This window comes from Oryx dammah, unplaced genomic scaffold (genome assembly GCF_014754425.2).
Source record: "Oryx dammah isolate SB20612 unplaced genomic scaffold, SCBI_Odam_1.1 HiC_scaffold_1, whole genome shotgun sequence".
Taxonomy (NCBI): domain Eukaryota; kingdom Metazoa; phylum Chordata; class Mammalia; order Artiodactyla; family Bovidae; genus Oryx; species Oryx dammah.
Window position 1 is genome coordinate 68,655,784 of NW_024070185.1, and position 16,832 is coordinate 68,672,615.

General features: G+C 47.8%; 1 protein-coding gene across 2 annotated transcripts in view; it reads right to left on the reverse strand.

Moving 5' to 3' along the window:
- The window catches only part of PEBP4 (phosphatidylethanolamine binding protein 4), a 221,274-nt gene that overhangs the window by 110,182 nt on the left and 94,260 nt on the right, over nt 1-16,832 (reverse strand). For both annotated transcript variants that reach the window (XM_040243017.1, XM_040243012.1), the window contains exon 4: nt 4,867-4,965. In XM_040243017.1, the coding sequence (XP_040098951.1) occupies nt 4,867-4,965 (99 nt within the window). The remainder of the gene's footprint in view (nt 1-4,866; nt 4,966-16,832) is intronic.

A 16,832-nucleotide genomic window follows, 5' to 3' on the forward strand; every position in this document is an offset into this window, starting at 1 on the left:
AGACAGTACAGTTTATGTATCAGTCCCTGCCCGCCCAGGTCTGGGCAGGTTTGGGACTAAAGTCTAGTCTTGTCCCTGAGCAAATGGGAACCCACAGGTATAGGGAGTTCTGAACCCAGCCAACTTCTGAAGGCCCTCGTAACCCCACTACAGCCTCCTTTCTCTGTCTCTCTAGAGCAGAAACCCTCAGATGACAGGGAGGCCTCCTGTTTTGTTTGCGTTTGCAACCCCAGGGCTAGTATAGGGCCTGACTTGGAGCAATCATGATAACCTCACAGCAAAATATTATACAGAGTTCTGGGTCCTGTTCTAAGAACCCTTAAGTAAGTAAACCTGTTGTTTACATTTGGGGGCTTCCCTGGTGGCTCAAAGAGTAAAGAATCTGCCTGTCAAAGCGGGAGATGTGGGTACCATCCCTAGGATGAGAAGAGCCTCTGGAGAAGGAAATGGCAACCCACTCCAGTATTCTTGCCTAGGAAATCCTATGGACAGAGGAGCTTGGCGGGCTACAGTCCATGGGGTCGCAAAAGAGTCAGACACGACTTAGTGGCTAAACAACAGCAACAAACAACAGTGTGAGGTAGGAACATTCAGGATCCCCACTTTATAAGAGAGCAAGTAAAAACACAGGTTGAAGAACATGTGTCTCCCTGCACCGCAGCCCCCACACAAAAATCGCAAAGCTAATACTGGTGGATTTAAATTCAAACCACAAGTCTGGCTCCAGATTTCTCGCCCTGAAACACTAGACCATAGCAAATAATGGCCAATCCATATGTGTTGAATGAACAAAGAGTTCCCTGAATGCCTAGTCCTTTCTGATGGACTTCTCTCTAGCTCCTAGTTTTTCTTTTTTTTTTCCTAGTTTTTCTTTAAGGACTGAAGCTTTATCGTATTCTGTCCCAGATCCCACCAGCCTCTCACTGGACGGGTGGCTGATATTTCACATATTCCTAAGAAGTGGTATATATCTTGTTTCAACCTGGACAGACAGTCCAAAAAATTGTCTCTACTGAGGGGCTCCCATGGCCACGGTGCAGCCCACCACCTAATTAGGTCTGAGTCCCACAGGTGGCTCTAGTGGGAAAGAACTCGCCTGCCAGTGTAGGAGACATAAAAGACGCAGGCTCGACCCCTGGGTCAGGAGGATCCGCTGGAGGAGGGCATGGCAACCCGCTCCAGCGTTCTTGCTAGGCGAATTCCATGGACACAGGAGCCTGGCGAGCTACAGTCCACAGGGTCACAAAGAGTCAGACATGACTGAAGTGACTTGGCATACACTCATGGCAACCCACTCCAGTGTTCTTGCCTGGAGAATCCCAGGGACGGGGGAGCCTGGCGGGCTGCCGTCTGTGGGGTCGCACAGAGTCGGACACAACTGAAGCGACTTAGCAGCAGCAGTAGCAGCATGCCCTATTGATGAGGCCAGCCTAGGTGCCACCAAGTTTGCCTCTGTAGTCATTGTGAATCACAGAGCTACTGTCTTTCTGTATCTGCAGTGACTTTTTGGCGTGCCTTATTGCTGACGCCACTTGTTGCTGAGGTTTATGATAACACGTAGGGTTTACTTTTATGGGGTTCAAGATCTTTATCAGGTGTGTTTTATTTACCAAGACAGCATTCCCTCAGGAAGGTCCCTGGAAGCATCCACTTGTAAAACGTAACCAGAAACAGAGCCCCAGGATGACGAGGGAACCACAGAGATTATGTTTCCCATTATACAGGGAGGGCATGGTGACATGCCTTTGGACACAGTGGAGCTGATGCAAGAGATGTGGTGTGAACTCTGACCACGTGGTATGGTGGTTTGGAGTTGAGGTACCAGGATTGAAGACCTACCTCTACCACTCATAGCTGAGAGACTGGAATCATTTCCCCTCTGCAGCCTTTGTTTCCCCATCTGTAAAATGGGGATAATGTCTGGTTCACAAAGTGATTGAGAGGATCAATGAAAAAAAAAACCAGCAGTCAAAGTGTTAGTCGCTCAGTCATATCTGACATTTTTGACCCCACGGACTGTAGTCCAACAGGCTCCTCTATTCATGGGATTTTCCAGGCAAGAATACCAGAGTGGGTTGGCATTTCCTTCTCCAGGGGATCTTCCTGACCCAGGAATTGAACAAATAGGAAGTTCTAAAAGTGCTTTTCACTTGCCAATTGCTGCACAAATGGGTAATATTAAGAAGGACCCGGGCATTCTGACACTGAGCTCTGCAGTCTTCCTTCCAGCTGCTAAACCCCTCCTGGATGCCTGTGGAATGTGGATGTCCTGTTCCCTCCACCCTGACCCAAGGGGTGCCCAGGAATCTGCATTTTAACAAGCTTGCTAGCTGATCTAAATGTGCTTTAATGTTGGGGACCGACTCAGCTGTAGCTGAACATACAGGAAGTGCTTCTGAGCTTGATCAGCGCCCTCTTTTCCTTTGGCTGAGATCCATGGCCCGAGATCTACCCCAGTCTGGTTTTTATACCAGCTGTGCAGCTGGCGGAACATGGGGGCCGGCGGTTAGGCTGAGTGGACATAACTGGGGAGAGCTGCTGCTTCCTGCTGGACCCTTGCATCTGGGCAAGTGGGTGACAATGCAGCGGAAAACCAAGCTTCCTCCAGCCCGAGAGAGAGGGCTGAGGGCTGTACCCGGGCAGGTGGCCCTGGTAAGCTCTATGGCTTAGCAGTCCCGCCGGCCAGCTGCTACCTGCCACCTGTTCTGCTTCTAAGCTGGGCTGTAAGGGCTGAAACCACATTTGCACCACAAGGCTGGTGTGAGAAAACTGTCCTGTCCTGTACTGGGCGAGGGGAGTGGGCAGGAGAAGACTTCAGGCTTGGAAAAGAGACAACCTCATGACCTCAAGGAGCCCTCTACTCTGAAATGTGGCTCAGCGGGTAAAGAACCAATGCAGGAGATGCCGTAAACATGGGTTTGATCCCTGGGTTGGGAAGGTCCCCTGGAAGAGGACATGGCAACCCACTCCAGTATTCTTGCCTGGAGAATCCCATGGAAAGACGAGACTGGAGGACTATAGTCCATGGGGTTGCAAAGAGTTGGACACCACTGAACATGCATGCATTATCACATTCCGTTACATTCCAGCTTCTGAAATTAGGCCTCAGAGTTGCCCATAGAACCTTCTTACAGGCAGCCCTGTGCGTGGGGGGCAGACAGTAAATATGATGACCAGTGTGATGGTCTTTTCTTGAGAGTTTCACCCCCTCGTGGCTGCTGGGGAGTTCTGAGTACACACAGAGCCTCTGCTCTAGTTTGCGGCAGGATCCAGTATCTTTCCCTTTTGTGCTCTCAGCTCCCCTCCCTCCCCTGATGGCAGGAATCTCCCCTAGTTCTTCCCTTTCACAGGTTTGTGGTGTTTCCAAGGCTCTTGGAGAGCAGGGCTTGGCCAGGGGAGGGTGTGGGAGCACTGCTCCTGCCCTCCTTCTTCAGCCCTGCTTGGGTTCTGTTCTGGAAGTCGCTGTTGCAAGTCTCCCTGGAGGGAGCCACTACCTAGATTGTCACTGGGGCTGCCCCTGAGAACTGGCTATCCCCCGAGCATCCTGCGAAGGATCTGTGGCCACTGGGTGGAGGTTGGTTGCCAGGGTAACCCTCCCACCACCTCCCTACTCCAGTGGTTGTGAAAGCCCTTCCTCGACCAGGAGAGTCAACAGCTAGTTCAGACAGATACCCCTTCCTCTGCCCCGCAGCTCTAGATGGAAAAATATCAAGTCCCTATATTTGTGGTATGTGCTGTGTTTTAGAGACTGCTCTTAATACATGCTCTCATTGGAGGATCACGACTACTCTACAGAAGAGTTAACATGGTTCCCATCTTACGGATAAAGACGAAATGCCGTTGAGGGTCTCCACGACATGATGAAGATCACTGAGTTGGGAACCAGCCTGGATCCAGACTTAGTCTTTCTAGGTCTGGGTTCCCACCATCTTACGGGGCAGATGCCTTTGCACACGTGATGCAAACACCATCGACAGGCTTTCCAGGCAGAAATACATGGATGTCTGATGATAGTGTGGATTTTCCCCTAGGGCACTGCCACGTGCTTGTGAACAAAAGATTCAACAGTCAAGTGAGATGGGAAAATAGATGCGTGTTATATAACGCATACCAGGAGAGTAAAAGCTCTAAAAAGCCCTTCAGTGAGGAATGGGATTAACGCAGTTTAACCCAGAGTCTCCAAAACTTGCCTGGCAATAGAGCCTTTCTGGTTTTGGGTTTTTCATCTAATGCCCCTTTAACAAGCCACCGGATTTGTGTTCCTCAGACCAGCTCTGGAAAGGCGGAGCCAAGCACCTTTCTAATTATGGCTGATGACAAAAGAAAAAATAAGGGAAGGTCATTTGTTTCTGTACGAAGAAAAAGAGATGGGTCACCAGGCCCCCTCCATGCCCCTTGGCCCGTCAGGAGCAGAGCCTGCAGGAGTCCCCTGCCATGAGGACCACATACAATCACTTGGTGCCCTCCCAAACCCAGGCCCCTGGCAGTGGTGTGCTGAAGCCATTGCTACAGTTTCAGAAAATTTGCGATTCAGTGATGAAATCATTGTAACTTGAAACTGGTGACGGTGGGAGTCTTTACAGTACAGAAATCAGGAAAACAGGACAAATTGGGGCTCCACCCCTACTCATCCTGAGAACCTGCTTACCTATGTGTCACTGATCCTGGGATATTTTCTGAAATTATTAGACAATGTGCACCAGGCTGTGACAGCTGGATGCTGGGGGCGACCCGACACAGAGGTCCTGGCTTAGCAGGGTCCCTGACCCTCCCAAATGAGAGCTGAGAACCCGAGTGAGAGCTGAGAAGGACCATCTTCTGGCCCCAATGCCCGCTGAGTCTGAAAGTGCCTTCTGGCCTGCTTACCTTGATATCTGACACCAGCCAATGTCTCCAGAATCGAGCTTTGGGAGAAGACCTGCTGGGGGCATCCGGGTCCACCATCACCAGGATGTAGGCTGCATCCTGTAAGACATTCACCAGAAACAAGTGTAGTGTTGCGGCTAGAATTCGGATAGGAAATCTACAAGGTGCAGACACTCCTTTTACCTCAATTCCAGCCGACAGTGGCTGACCCACCCCTGGAGCTTTCTACTCGATTCAGCCCTGTTCTTATGACTTTCCTCTTGTGTCACATGTTGATTCTCAGAGAATTGCTCTATTAAGTAGGCAGCTTAATAGTTTGGCTTTCCCTTTATGAAGAAGAATCAATCAAGCAAGCATAATTTACCCAGCACCTGGAAGTCCCTAGCATCACGCCAGGAGCTGGGGAGGAAACAAAGGAAACAGGGCTTCTGTTCTCAAGAAGCTCACACACAGAGTTGGAGCAACCTGTCCATTAATTCAGCAAATACATGAGAGCTTAGTACATGTCAGGAGCTGTACTGATCTCAAGGAATACTCAGATTCATTCATCCCTTCAACAAACATTTTCTGAACACCTGTTATGGGCCAGAAGCTGTTCTAGGTACTGGGAGTCCAGCAGAGAACAAGACAGTGTGACCCATACTTTCAGGAAGATTTTACACTAGGTAAGACACACACACACACACATACACACACACACACACACACAAACTGAACAACAAATACCAAGGAAATGCTAACGTGGGATTAGTGCTATGAACAAAATAAAATAGAGTGGGGTTGGAGGGAGTAAGAGCCTCCCTGGTGGCTCAGTGATAAAGAATCTGCCTGCCAGTACAGCAGACACGGGTTTGATCCCTGGGTTGGGAAGATCCTCTGGAGAAGGAAATGGCAACTCACTCCAGTATCGTTGCCTGGAAATCCCATAGACAGAGGAACCTGGTGGGCTACAGTCCATAAGGTCAGGAAAGAGTCAGACATGACTTAGCAACTAAACAACAACAACAACAACATGCCCCCCTTTCTCACCTGGGGGCCTTCGTGCAATGCATGCATTGCTTAAGCCTGCAAAGAGTTGGATATGACTGAGCAACTGAGCATGAGCATGGAGGGAGGAAGCTTTCTAAGAAGGGGAAACAACCGCTCAAAGGCCTTCAGGTGGGAATAAGTGAGGGTTTAGCAACAGAAAAAGTGCCACGTGGCTAGAGGCAAGCCAGAAGGGTAGACGGGGTTGGAGAGGTGGATGGGGTTCTGACCACAGAAGGCTTTGCAGACTTGGGTGAGGCGGGGGTTTTATTCCAAGTCCAATGTAGAACCACTGGAGGGTATTTTTCAGCCAGGACAGTGATATGCTCTGGTTTACACTGTTAAAAGTAGTCTTGGTGGCTGGATGGAGAGTGAATGGTTGGCAGGAAGCCAGACAGGAGGCTACTGCAGTGGTAAATGGCAAGATGATGGCTTATGGATTAGAATGGTAGCAATGGAGACAAAAGCCAGTGGGTGGACTGGGAAAGTATTTTTAGGGAGCATCAGTGGGTCTTGCTGGTGGACTGGACAGTAGGGCAAGGAGGAGTGGATAGGGAAAGAGAAATGGAGGAGGACTTGGGGTTTTGGCCTGGGCAACTGGATGAACAGAGCCATTTAAGGCCATGGAGAAGACTTGCAGAGGAGACCGTTTGAAGGGGGATCCTGAGGGTTCTGTTTTGGACATGTTACGTCCAAATGAAATGCCTCTTGAAGTCAAACAAGTATCTAAGTCAGAGTTAAGAGTTTGGAGGAGAGGTCAGGATGGATATATGAATTTTGAAGTCACTGAATCCCAAGGACTGAAGGTGGCCCTTAAATTCATCATAGAATAATGAGATGATTCGTGGAGAGATTAGACTTGGGGAAGAAAAGAGGTCTCATGAGTAAACTCTAGAACATACTAACACTGAGAGGAGAGGAGGATCTAGCAAAGGAGACTGTAGCCAGGAAGACAAGGAACCACCTGAAATGAAGGTATCATGAAGGCTGACACAGAAACTGTGTTGAGGAGGAGTAATTGATCAGCTGTGTTGAATGCTGCTGAAAGGCAGAGCAAGACAAGGACACAGATGTGGCAACGTGACTTGACAACATGGAGATCTCTGTTATCTTGGCAAGACCAGCGTCAGTGGAGTAGAAAGGACGATGTTTGATTGGAACAGGTGGTGAAGAGATGGGAGGTGAGGAAATGAAGCTAGTTATTAAAGATGATAAAAAGAGAAACTGTAGTGTGAAGGACAGCTGAGATGCAAAGCGTCTGTTACTAAATGGGAAGGAAGAGTCAAGAGATTTATTTCTTTTTAAATTTTTAAAGAGAAGGATGACAGTGAGGCCTGTCTGCAGGCTGATGGAAGTGATCCCGTGGCGAGGGAGGCATAGATGTCAGAGAGAAGAAAGGGGTTATTGCAAGAGCCAAGACTCTGGGAAGGTGGAAGGGCACAGGATCCAGAGCAAAAGTGTAGGACCTAGACTTTGATCGGTGGACGATACAGGTTCAGATGTTAGGATAGGAGAGATGTGGTGAGGAATGAGGAAATTGGAATCTGGTTACTTTTATTTTCTCAATGAATCAGAGGCAAGATCATCAGCGAAGAGGGATTATAGAAAGTTTGGGAACAGAGAAGCTATGAAGTAGTCATTTGGGGAGGCAAGAAATTGAGTATACCATAGGTGTGTAGTAAGGTTGTGTGTGTGTGTGTGTGCTGAATCGTTTCAGTCATGTCTGAATCTTTGGGACCCCATGGCTTGTAGCCTGCCAGGCTCCTCTGTCCATGGGGATTCTCCAGGCAAGAATACTGGAGTGGGTTGCCATGCCTTCCTCCAGGGGATCTTCCTGACCCAGGGATCAAACCCACGTCTCTTTACATCTCCCGCATTGGCAGGTGGCTTCTTTACCATTAGCACCACCTGGGAAGGCTTCAATCTACGCAAAGTATCTAAAACAGGCAAATACATAGAAGCAGAAAGCAGAAAGGTGGTGGCCAGGGTCAGAGGGAAGAGGGAAATGGGGGGTTGCTGTTCAATAGGTGCAAAGTATGAATTGCATGAGATGAGTAAGTGCTAGAGATCCATTGTACAAGTCTGTGCCTGTGGTTGATGACACTGTATTGTACACTTCAAAATCTGTTCAGAGGGTAGATCTCATGTTCTTACCGCAAAAAAAAAAAAAAAAAAAAGATAAAATTTTAAATTAAAACAGAAAGGAAATTCCCTGGAGGTCCAGGGGTTAAGACTTGGCACTTTTCCTGCCAGGGGCTCCAGTTTGATCCCTTGTCAGGGAACTAAGATCCCACAAGCTATGTAATCCAGGCAAAATGAAATAAAATAGAAAGTAATCCCACTTGAAGAAAGCAGGATGGAATCAACACCCCTATCAAGCATTCTGCAAATCCCAGACCTGGACAATACGCCCTGCTGGCGAGGCTGTGGGGAAACTGCCTACATTGCCATGGGAATGCAAAAATGAGGCCAATTTATCCTTTGACTCAGCAACCCCATTTCTGTAATATTTTCCCCAAAAGATAGCTTGTGCATTTATGAAGTGACTTTTGTAGAAGGTATTCATTGCAGCCATGTTTATAATAGCAAAAGTTGGAAATGATGCAAGCATCCATCAGCTGGGGATTGGTTAATAAATACTGATACACACTCACAACGGAATACTTTATAGCTGGGGGAAAAAATGAAGATCTCTCAGATTTGATCTGAAAGACTCTCTAAGATAAATGAGTGAAAAAAGCAAGGTGCAGAACAGTTTAATCTAGCACCTTACTTTTACATAAGAAAGAAAAAATAAACTATTTCTTCACATTGGTTTGTATTTGCATAAACAAACTCTGGAAAGATACTTAAAAAAAAAAAGATGTGGGTGGTGGTGGGATATGGGTGGATGGAACAGAGGTAGGATGGAAATCTCTCTGATGTGCCTATTCTTTCATTTCGATTTTTGAGTCATGTGAATGTATTACCTGCTAAAAATAAACTGAAAAGATAAAATCAAAATGAAATGTATAGTAATCACATAGTATTATCTTAGAGATGTTAGTTCTCATCTGCCTCTGTCTGGCTGAGAGGTAAATAGGTATGGCTTTGTCTTTATGGTAGGGAGAGCTCAGGGAATCCCCACTGCATATTTGGAGGTCAGTTAGGTGCAGGGCAGATCAGTGTCCTGGGCTCTGGAGAGAGACACCAGAAGCCTTGTCAACAGATCACATGCTCTGGCACGATCATGACAACACAGAAGGAGCATTAGATCTGTGCTTGTCCAAGTGAGGTTTTTACACAGCTGTATTGAAGTATAATTTTCCTAACACAAACTTCACCCCTTTAAAGTACAGATTTCAACAGTTTCTAGTAAATTAATAGAGTGGTGCAATCATCACTAAATTTAGAACATTTTCATCACCCCTCAAACAATCCCAGTGCCATTTGCAATCACTGTGTCTGCTTCTATCTTCAGCCAACCTCCAATCTATTTCCTGTCCCTATAATCTCCGTTTTGCCTTTCTTGGACATTTTGGATAAGTGGAATCATAGAATATGTGGTCTTTTGTGCCTGTCTTATTTCACTCAGCATAACATTTTTGCACGTAGCATATATCAACAGGTTATCCCTTTTAATTGCCAAACAGTATTCCATTGATTGGATATTAGTACGCATTTCGTTTATCCACTTTGCGGACATTTGGGTTGTTTCTACTTTGGGACTATTATGAATCAAGCTGATATGAACATTTGCTGCAGGTCTTTGTGTGGTATTTGTTTTCAGCTCTCTTGGGAAAATACCTACAGTGGAATCGCTTGGACATATGGTAAATTTATGTTTAATATTAAAAAAAAAAAAACCTGCCAAACTGTTTTCCAAAGTGGTCTCACCATTTTGCAATTCCACCAGGAGTGTATAAAGGTTCCAATTTCTCCACATCCTCACCGACACTTGTTATCATCCGTCTGTCTGATTGTAGCCATTCTAGGAAGTGTAAAGTAGCATCACATTGAGTTTTTTGTTTATATTTCCCTCATGACAGTGTGTTAGTTGCGCAGTCATGTCTGACTTTGAAACTCCATAGACTACAGCCTGCCAGGTTCCTCTGTCCGTGGAATTCTCCAGGCAAGAATACTGAAGTGGGTAACCATGCCCTTCTCCAGGGGATCTTCCCGACCCAGGGATCTAACATGGGTCTCCTGAATCAAAGTCAGATTCTTTACCTGACTAGTGACGTTGAGCATCTTTTCATGTCTTAATTGACTATCTGTATGTCTTCTTTGGTGAAATGACTGTATAAATCTTTTGCCCCTTTAAAATGTATCTTCTTATTGTTCTAGAAGGAATTTTAGTAGTTGTATCCCTATTGAGAGTTGTGGAAAATGTGAGCAGTGGGGAGAATGGAAAGGAAGGAAAGAAGGTGGCCGGAGCTGGATTTGCTTCATCCTTGAACCACTGGCTTCTGCCCTCAACCATCATCTGTCCTTGGGGCTGTCTTCTTCCTGTAGCTCACCATGACTCTGATTATTCCAGTAGGGAGATATCAACCACAGGGATAGCCACGAACTCAGGTGAGCAGACAGCACCCATGGACACTCCAGCCCCAGGCTCTCGGGCCACGGCCCCACTGGCCTCCTTCAGGGAAACTGTTGAGCCCTAATCTCCCTGCCTGCCATCCAGATCTTTTGAAAGACCACTCCTTCCCCACTGTCTCCTTCCTAGCCCTTGGTCCTCACCACACCATCATGTCCCAGACGCTCTTTTCCCTTTTCCTTGGAGTCAAGGAAAAGAGTTTCTCTGTTCTCCCTCCACCTCCAAACCCTTCCACTCTGCCCTCTGGAAATGCCGCTGACTAACCAGCCACGTCATCCTCTGTCTCTGCGCAAATTGCTCTACTTTCTTGCCTTTGCCTGCCTTTCCCTTCAGGGCCTCTTCCCCTTAGCGCCCTCCAGTGGCATGTGTTCCCTCATGCCCCTTAAACCCCAGGAGTTGTCCTTGCTCCCTGGTGCCACATCTGTGTCGCCCCAAGACTTGGAGAAGGGAATGGCAACCCACTCCAGTATTCTTGCCTGGAGAATCCCATGGACAGAGGTGCCTGGCAGGCTACAGTCCATGGGGTCGCAAACAGTCAGACATGACTAAGGGACTAACACTTCACTTCCCCACAAGACTAAGACCTTCTTGAGAGTGTGGATTGTGTCTGTTTCTGCTTACCTCTATACCTGCATAGATTACAGGGTCCTGCACATAGAAGACACTCAATAAATATCTTTGAATGAGTAATTGAAATAATGATTGCACTTGGCCCAAGAGGTTCAGTTGTTCACCCATTCATTCATTCCACAAGCACTGACTGAGCCCTTATCATGCATTAAGCACCATGAGAGGGGCTGCTGAGGCTAAGAAATGAGATAGACGTGGCCACTACCTTTGAGGAGACAGTAGCCTAGTGGGGAGCTAGATATACATGCAAAGAATCTGAGCACCCTTGGGGCTCTCAGCAGGCACACTGCTGGGCCTGCAGAAGCAAACTGGAGGAGGTTATCAACTCTGCCATGGGGTGACTGAATAAAGCCTCACAGAGAATGGCACCTCTGAGCTGGCTCCTGATGAATGGAAGTCTGCCCAGGATGGAAGGCCACACCAGGCAAAGGAAGCAGCGTATACAAAGCCATGGAGACATGAAAGGCAATAGCAAGTCGTTCTGTGTCTGAGCACGGAGTCCCCAAGGCTGAGGGACAGAGAACTAGCAGGGCAGTGGAGGGGGCCAGAGGGGGTTGACAGTGCAGATGGGCCAGGTCCTATATGGCAAGGAGGCTTGTGAATGGGGGTGTAGGGGTGACTTAGAGACAGATGGTGGGGTGAGGGGTGGATCCTAGTGGGTACAGCACCATCCAATGAGGGCTGATTAGGCTGATTCATGTGAGGGATGGGCCACAGCATGGCACAAGAGTGGTCATTCCCAGAGGCAGGCCAGCATGCCATGCCTTTTGGAATTCAGAGATGCCCAGGCAGAGGGGCCTTCCTGATGTGCAGGGGTGCTCTGGGGTCTCTGAGGACCCCTCTTTCCTCCTCGCCATTTGAGGAATCTGTGTGTGCCTGCCTTTCCCACAGAGGAGGATTGGAAAGTATTCTTTGGACAGAATATGATAGGATTTCAGTAGACAGTCCTGAGTCCTAGACGTGCCATGAAGGTGGAGCTGATATTAATCACATCTTTTATTTTCTGATGGTTTGACCTGTGGCGCCTTGCTGTCCCTAGAGAGGCTGTCGGTTCCCAGAGACAGTACACACATAACTGAGAGCAGGGTCTTCAAGTGCAAATCTACTAATTCAGAGCCTATATCCTCTCCTTTATTGGGCTGAGCCACTATCCTTCAGGCCTACTCATCTGGGGGTCAGCTTCCAGACAACCAGAGGCAACTCCTCTGCTTCAAGGTCGACCAGAATTTTCCAAACCAGCCAATCCCGAGCATGTCTACCCTGCTTATCCTCCCTTGTCAATTTTTTTTTTTTTTTTTTGCACAAAAATCACTATAAGCATTCTCACCCATGCTTTCTCCTTGTTCCCTCTGCCTCCTGATGGACCTTAGGGCTTCCCCATGTGGCCCTGTGTGGTGTGTCGTGACTCTAGGGATATGTGAGTATAATCTGCTCCCTTCATGACCACTGTTTCCACCTGCATATCTTATCTTAGCCAATGAAAACAAATCCCAGGGGACTTTCTTGGTGGTCCAGTGGCTAAGACTCTGCACTGCCAGCACTGGGATTCAATCCCTGCTTGGGGAACTGGATCCCACATGTCACAACTAAGATCCTGCATGCTGTAACCAAAATAAATAAATCTCGAATGCCTCAACAAAGATCAAAGGTCCCACATGCTGCAGCTAAGATCTGGGGCAGCCAGATGAATAAATAAATATATATATTTTAAAAAAATCTCATAAGCTGCAACTAAAGATTCTGCATACTGCAACTAAGACCTAGCACAGCCAAATAAATAAATTAATATTCAACAAACAAACCGACAAACCCCAGATACATTTTAGAGTGGGGCCCTTGACTCCTTGTGACTCAGATATCCACCAAGCCCATTTGAAGACTATAGGAAACTGGGGAGTAGCTAGCATTGCATTTTTCTCATTTTCTGATATGATTATGTCTGTGGCTTTGGGCTTCCCTGGTGGCTGTGATGGTAAAGAATCCGCCTGCCATGCAGGAGACCTGGGTTCTAACCCTGGGTTGGGAAGATCCCCTGGAGAAAGGAATGGCTACATTCCAGTCTTCTGGCTTGGAGAATTCCATGGACTATGCCATGGGGGTGCAAAGAGTTGGACACAACTGAGCGACTTTCATTCATTATGTCTGTGGCTTGTGGCCTACAGCCCTCACTTGTCCTAGAATGAAGGCCTGAGCTGATCTGATAAGGTTAAGGGTTCACAGTCAAGTTGAATGGGATTTTCCAAACTGCCAAGGTGGATCCTTGGCCTGAGAGAGAGAGGCCCCGGCATTAGCGTCGATGTGGAAGTTTCCCAGGTGACACTGATGTAGAGTTAAAGGTGAGAACCATAGCCCTGAAATCTGGTTCCCCCAAGTCCTTGACCAAATCAGTTACTGACTGAAAGAAACCCAGATTTCCCTCCTTCTCCTTAGTGTACTCTCAAGGAAGACCACGTGCCCTCTCTATACAGAGGGCAGGCTTCCCCTGATCCTGGCCGGGGTCCCTGGTGCCTGGGGCCCTGGAGATCGAGGGGCTGGAGCGCCGAATCGAGAAGCTGAAGTCACAAACACGAGTCTCCTACTATTCATTATGAGGTTGGTTGGAGTACAAATTTAGCCTATGGTGGGTTGGTTGTGTTTGAACCTCCTCCACACAGTTCTGTATGGGAAATCTAGTTAAGAGCCTTCTTCCTGGGGGAGGTTGAGTGTAACAGCTGTTCCTCACCAGGGCTGATGGGCTCCCCAGGATGCAGCCTGGGAGTTGCCCCTTGAGCCTAAAGCCTTTCATCCCTGAGGACCAACTCACATCTCAGGCTGGCACCCAGAAGAACATTTCTGTCGAGAGGTGCTGACAAAGACACTTCCCGGACTGTGTGGACAGAGGCACATGCCCCTAGGAGCTGGGGTTCACGCCATGCTGTGACACATTCGGGAGGAGGTGTTGTGCAGTCACTGTGGATCAGCTGTCCTTCTTCCTTGCCCCCTCTACTACAGAGGCTGGAAAGCTGTAATACTGGATCCCTTAGCTTCTCCTGCACCAAGGGAGCATGTTCTGGCCAGGAAGAGGTAGAAGAAAGACCCTGGAAAGGGATCTCTTCCTGAAAAAAAGGCAAAGACTTACTAAGAGAAGACCCTTATTGCCTTTTCCCCTTTCCCCCTTTCCTTCTTCCTGCCTGAAATGTAGATGTGATGTTGGATGTGTGGCAGCTATTCTGTGGCCAGGAGGGGACGGACATGAGGTTACTTCAACCTATAGGTTCAAGATGACAAAGTAGAGAGACAGAAAGAACTTGGGTCCCTGAGCTGCTGAATCAGCTCACGATTGCCAATCCCTAGACTTCTTGTTGCGCAAAACAAATAAACCCTGTAAGTTCACATGGTACGAATGTTTCTTCCTTGTACCTAAACACATTCCTACCCGACATGCACTTCCGTTGTTGGTACCGGTTTTGGTAAGTGAGTGTCAGAGGCTGAATTTCAGAGAGGCATCCTGATGTTGTGAAAAGATTACTCACGTAAATGATAGAGGACAAAGATTGTAGCCCCAGTTGTTGCTTGTACATGCTGTGCGTTTGGAGGTAAGTCATTTCTGCACACCAAGGTGCAGTTTATGGATCTGCAAAATGGCAATAATATGTGTCGCACACCACAGGGTTATTCTAAAAATAAAATGAGTTAAAGGTATGAAAGTATTTTTAAGACCGTGAAGTCAATGTCTATGGGTCAAGTTTTGTTATTGTGAACAAATGGTCTCAGAGTTTGTTCTCAATGGTCCCTGGAGTGGCAGTTACGTTGACAGCCAGAAGACTGCTTCCTCAAGGTCTGTCTCCAACTGTCTGGAGACAGAGCGACTGAGCTCTCCACATATCTAGCTCTGGACGGGGACGCTAGCGCGTATAGAGACAACTGTTTCTTCTAACTCTCCCTCTTTTTGTGTTCCCAAGGGGACTAAGTTTGCCTGGGAGTGGGACAGATTACAGAACCCTGGAATGCAGCAGGAAATAGGCCAAGTTTCCTTAAGCAAATCTAGCCAGCAAACATCTAACAAATTCATGGCGCTCCCGGCAGTGGGTGTCCCTCACTCACCGGGTTGGGGGGATGCGACTCATTCAAGTACAGCTTAGATTGTTAGAAAGGGCTCATGGAGCCAAAAACTGCCCTTAAAAGTCACAGCTATTCTTCTTTCTGGCATGAAATGAGTCCTGTCTTTCTTGTACATGGCCGCCCTTCAGACATTTGAAGGCAAGGATCACAGTCTCACAATGACCTTTTGTTCAGGCTGAAGGGCCCTGTTTCCTCAGCTACCTGGGGCTGTACCCCACACTGAGTCTGCAGAGATGCCCTTGGATGGTTCACAAAACACCACGAGAGACAGACATGCAAACAGCTACATTACACCATGGCAGGCTGGAATACACACTTACACAAAGGGCTCTGGGAACACAGAACAGGGAACCAAGCATGTCGAGGCCCAGTGGGGTGGTGGTGAGAAGGTCAGTCTTCACAGAGAAGGCGGCAGTCAGTGAAGGAAAAGAAAGGATGATTTACAGCAGCCCAATGTGGAGATGGGAGGCGGCGGGTGATATGGGTCCAAGTAGCTCAGACGGTAAAGAGTCAGCCCGCAATGCAGGAGACCCGGGTTTGATCCCTGGGTTGGGAAGATCCCCTGGAGAAGGAAATGGCAACCCACTCCAGTACTCTTGCCTGGAAAATTCCATGGATGAAGGAGCCTGATGGGCTACAGTTCATGGGGTTACAAAGAGTTGGACATGACTGAGTGACTTCACTTTCTTTCTTTCAGTTAAGACCATGGGCTTCCCAGGGGGCACTAGCAGTAAAGAACCTGTCTGCCAATGCTAGAGCTGTAACAGACACAGGTTCGATCCCTGAATAGGGAAGATCCCCTGGAGGAGGGCCTGGCAACTCATTCCAGTATTCTTTCTTGGAAAATCCCATGGATAGAGGAGCCTGGTGGGCTACAGTCCATAGGGTCACCAAGAGTCAGACATGACTGAAGTGGCTTAGCATGCCCGCAGACGGTTAAGGCCATAATTTGCTGTGGCCAGAGTCACATGACTAGAAACTAGGAGCCACTGGAGATAACATCTGCTAAATAGAGCTTATTGTTCTGAGTCTACAGATGGGAAAATGAAGTTCAGAAAGATTAAGCGCATCTGTCTGAGGAAATATGTTTTAGCCATGTGAATTCTACTCATGGCTGTGTGGCCTTGGGTAGGTTGCCTAAACTCTCTGGGCTTTATCTCTAAAAGAGAGATCGCAATAATCACAGTGATTTTTCTCTTGGATTGCTATGCACATTAAGTGAGTTAAATGGCCCAGAATAGCACCTGGCACAAATTAATCGACCAATAAATGCCAGTCATTGTGAGCCATGGAATGCTTTTTCTGGGATTTAAAACCATCTCCCTTGCCTCCCAATTCTACCCTCTTTTCCCTGTGCAGAAGGGCAGGCACAGGTCTGGAGGAAGAGGAACAGATTTGATGTTGACTTTTATTCATAACAATATGGTATTTGTTTGTATGTTGCAGATTCCTCTGCACCTAGGTCTCTGGACGCTTGTGTAATTTAAAACATACATACTACAAAGAGGTGATTGTTGGCAACGCGTTCCGGCATCTCTGAATCAAGGGCCTTCTGCCACTGTGCTGCCCAGGCCTCTGGGGACGGCAGTCCCTCCACAGCATCTGCCCGCGGAAGGTGGCTGGGGGAGGG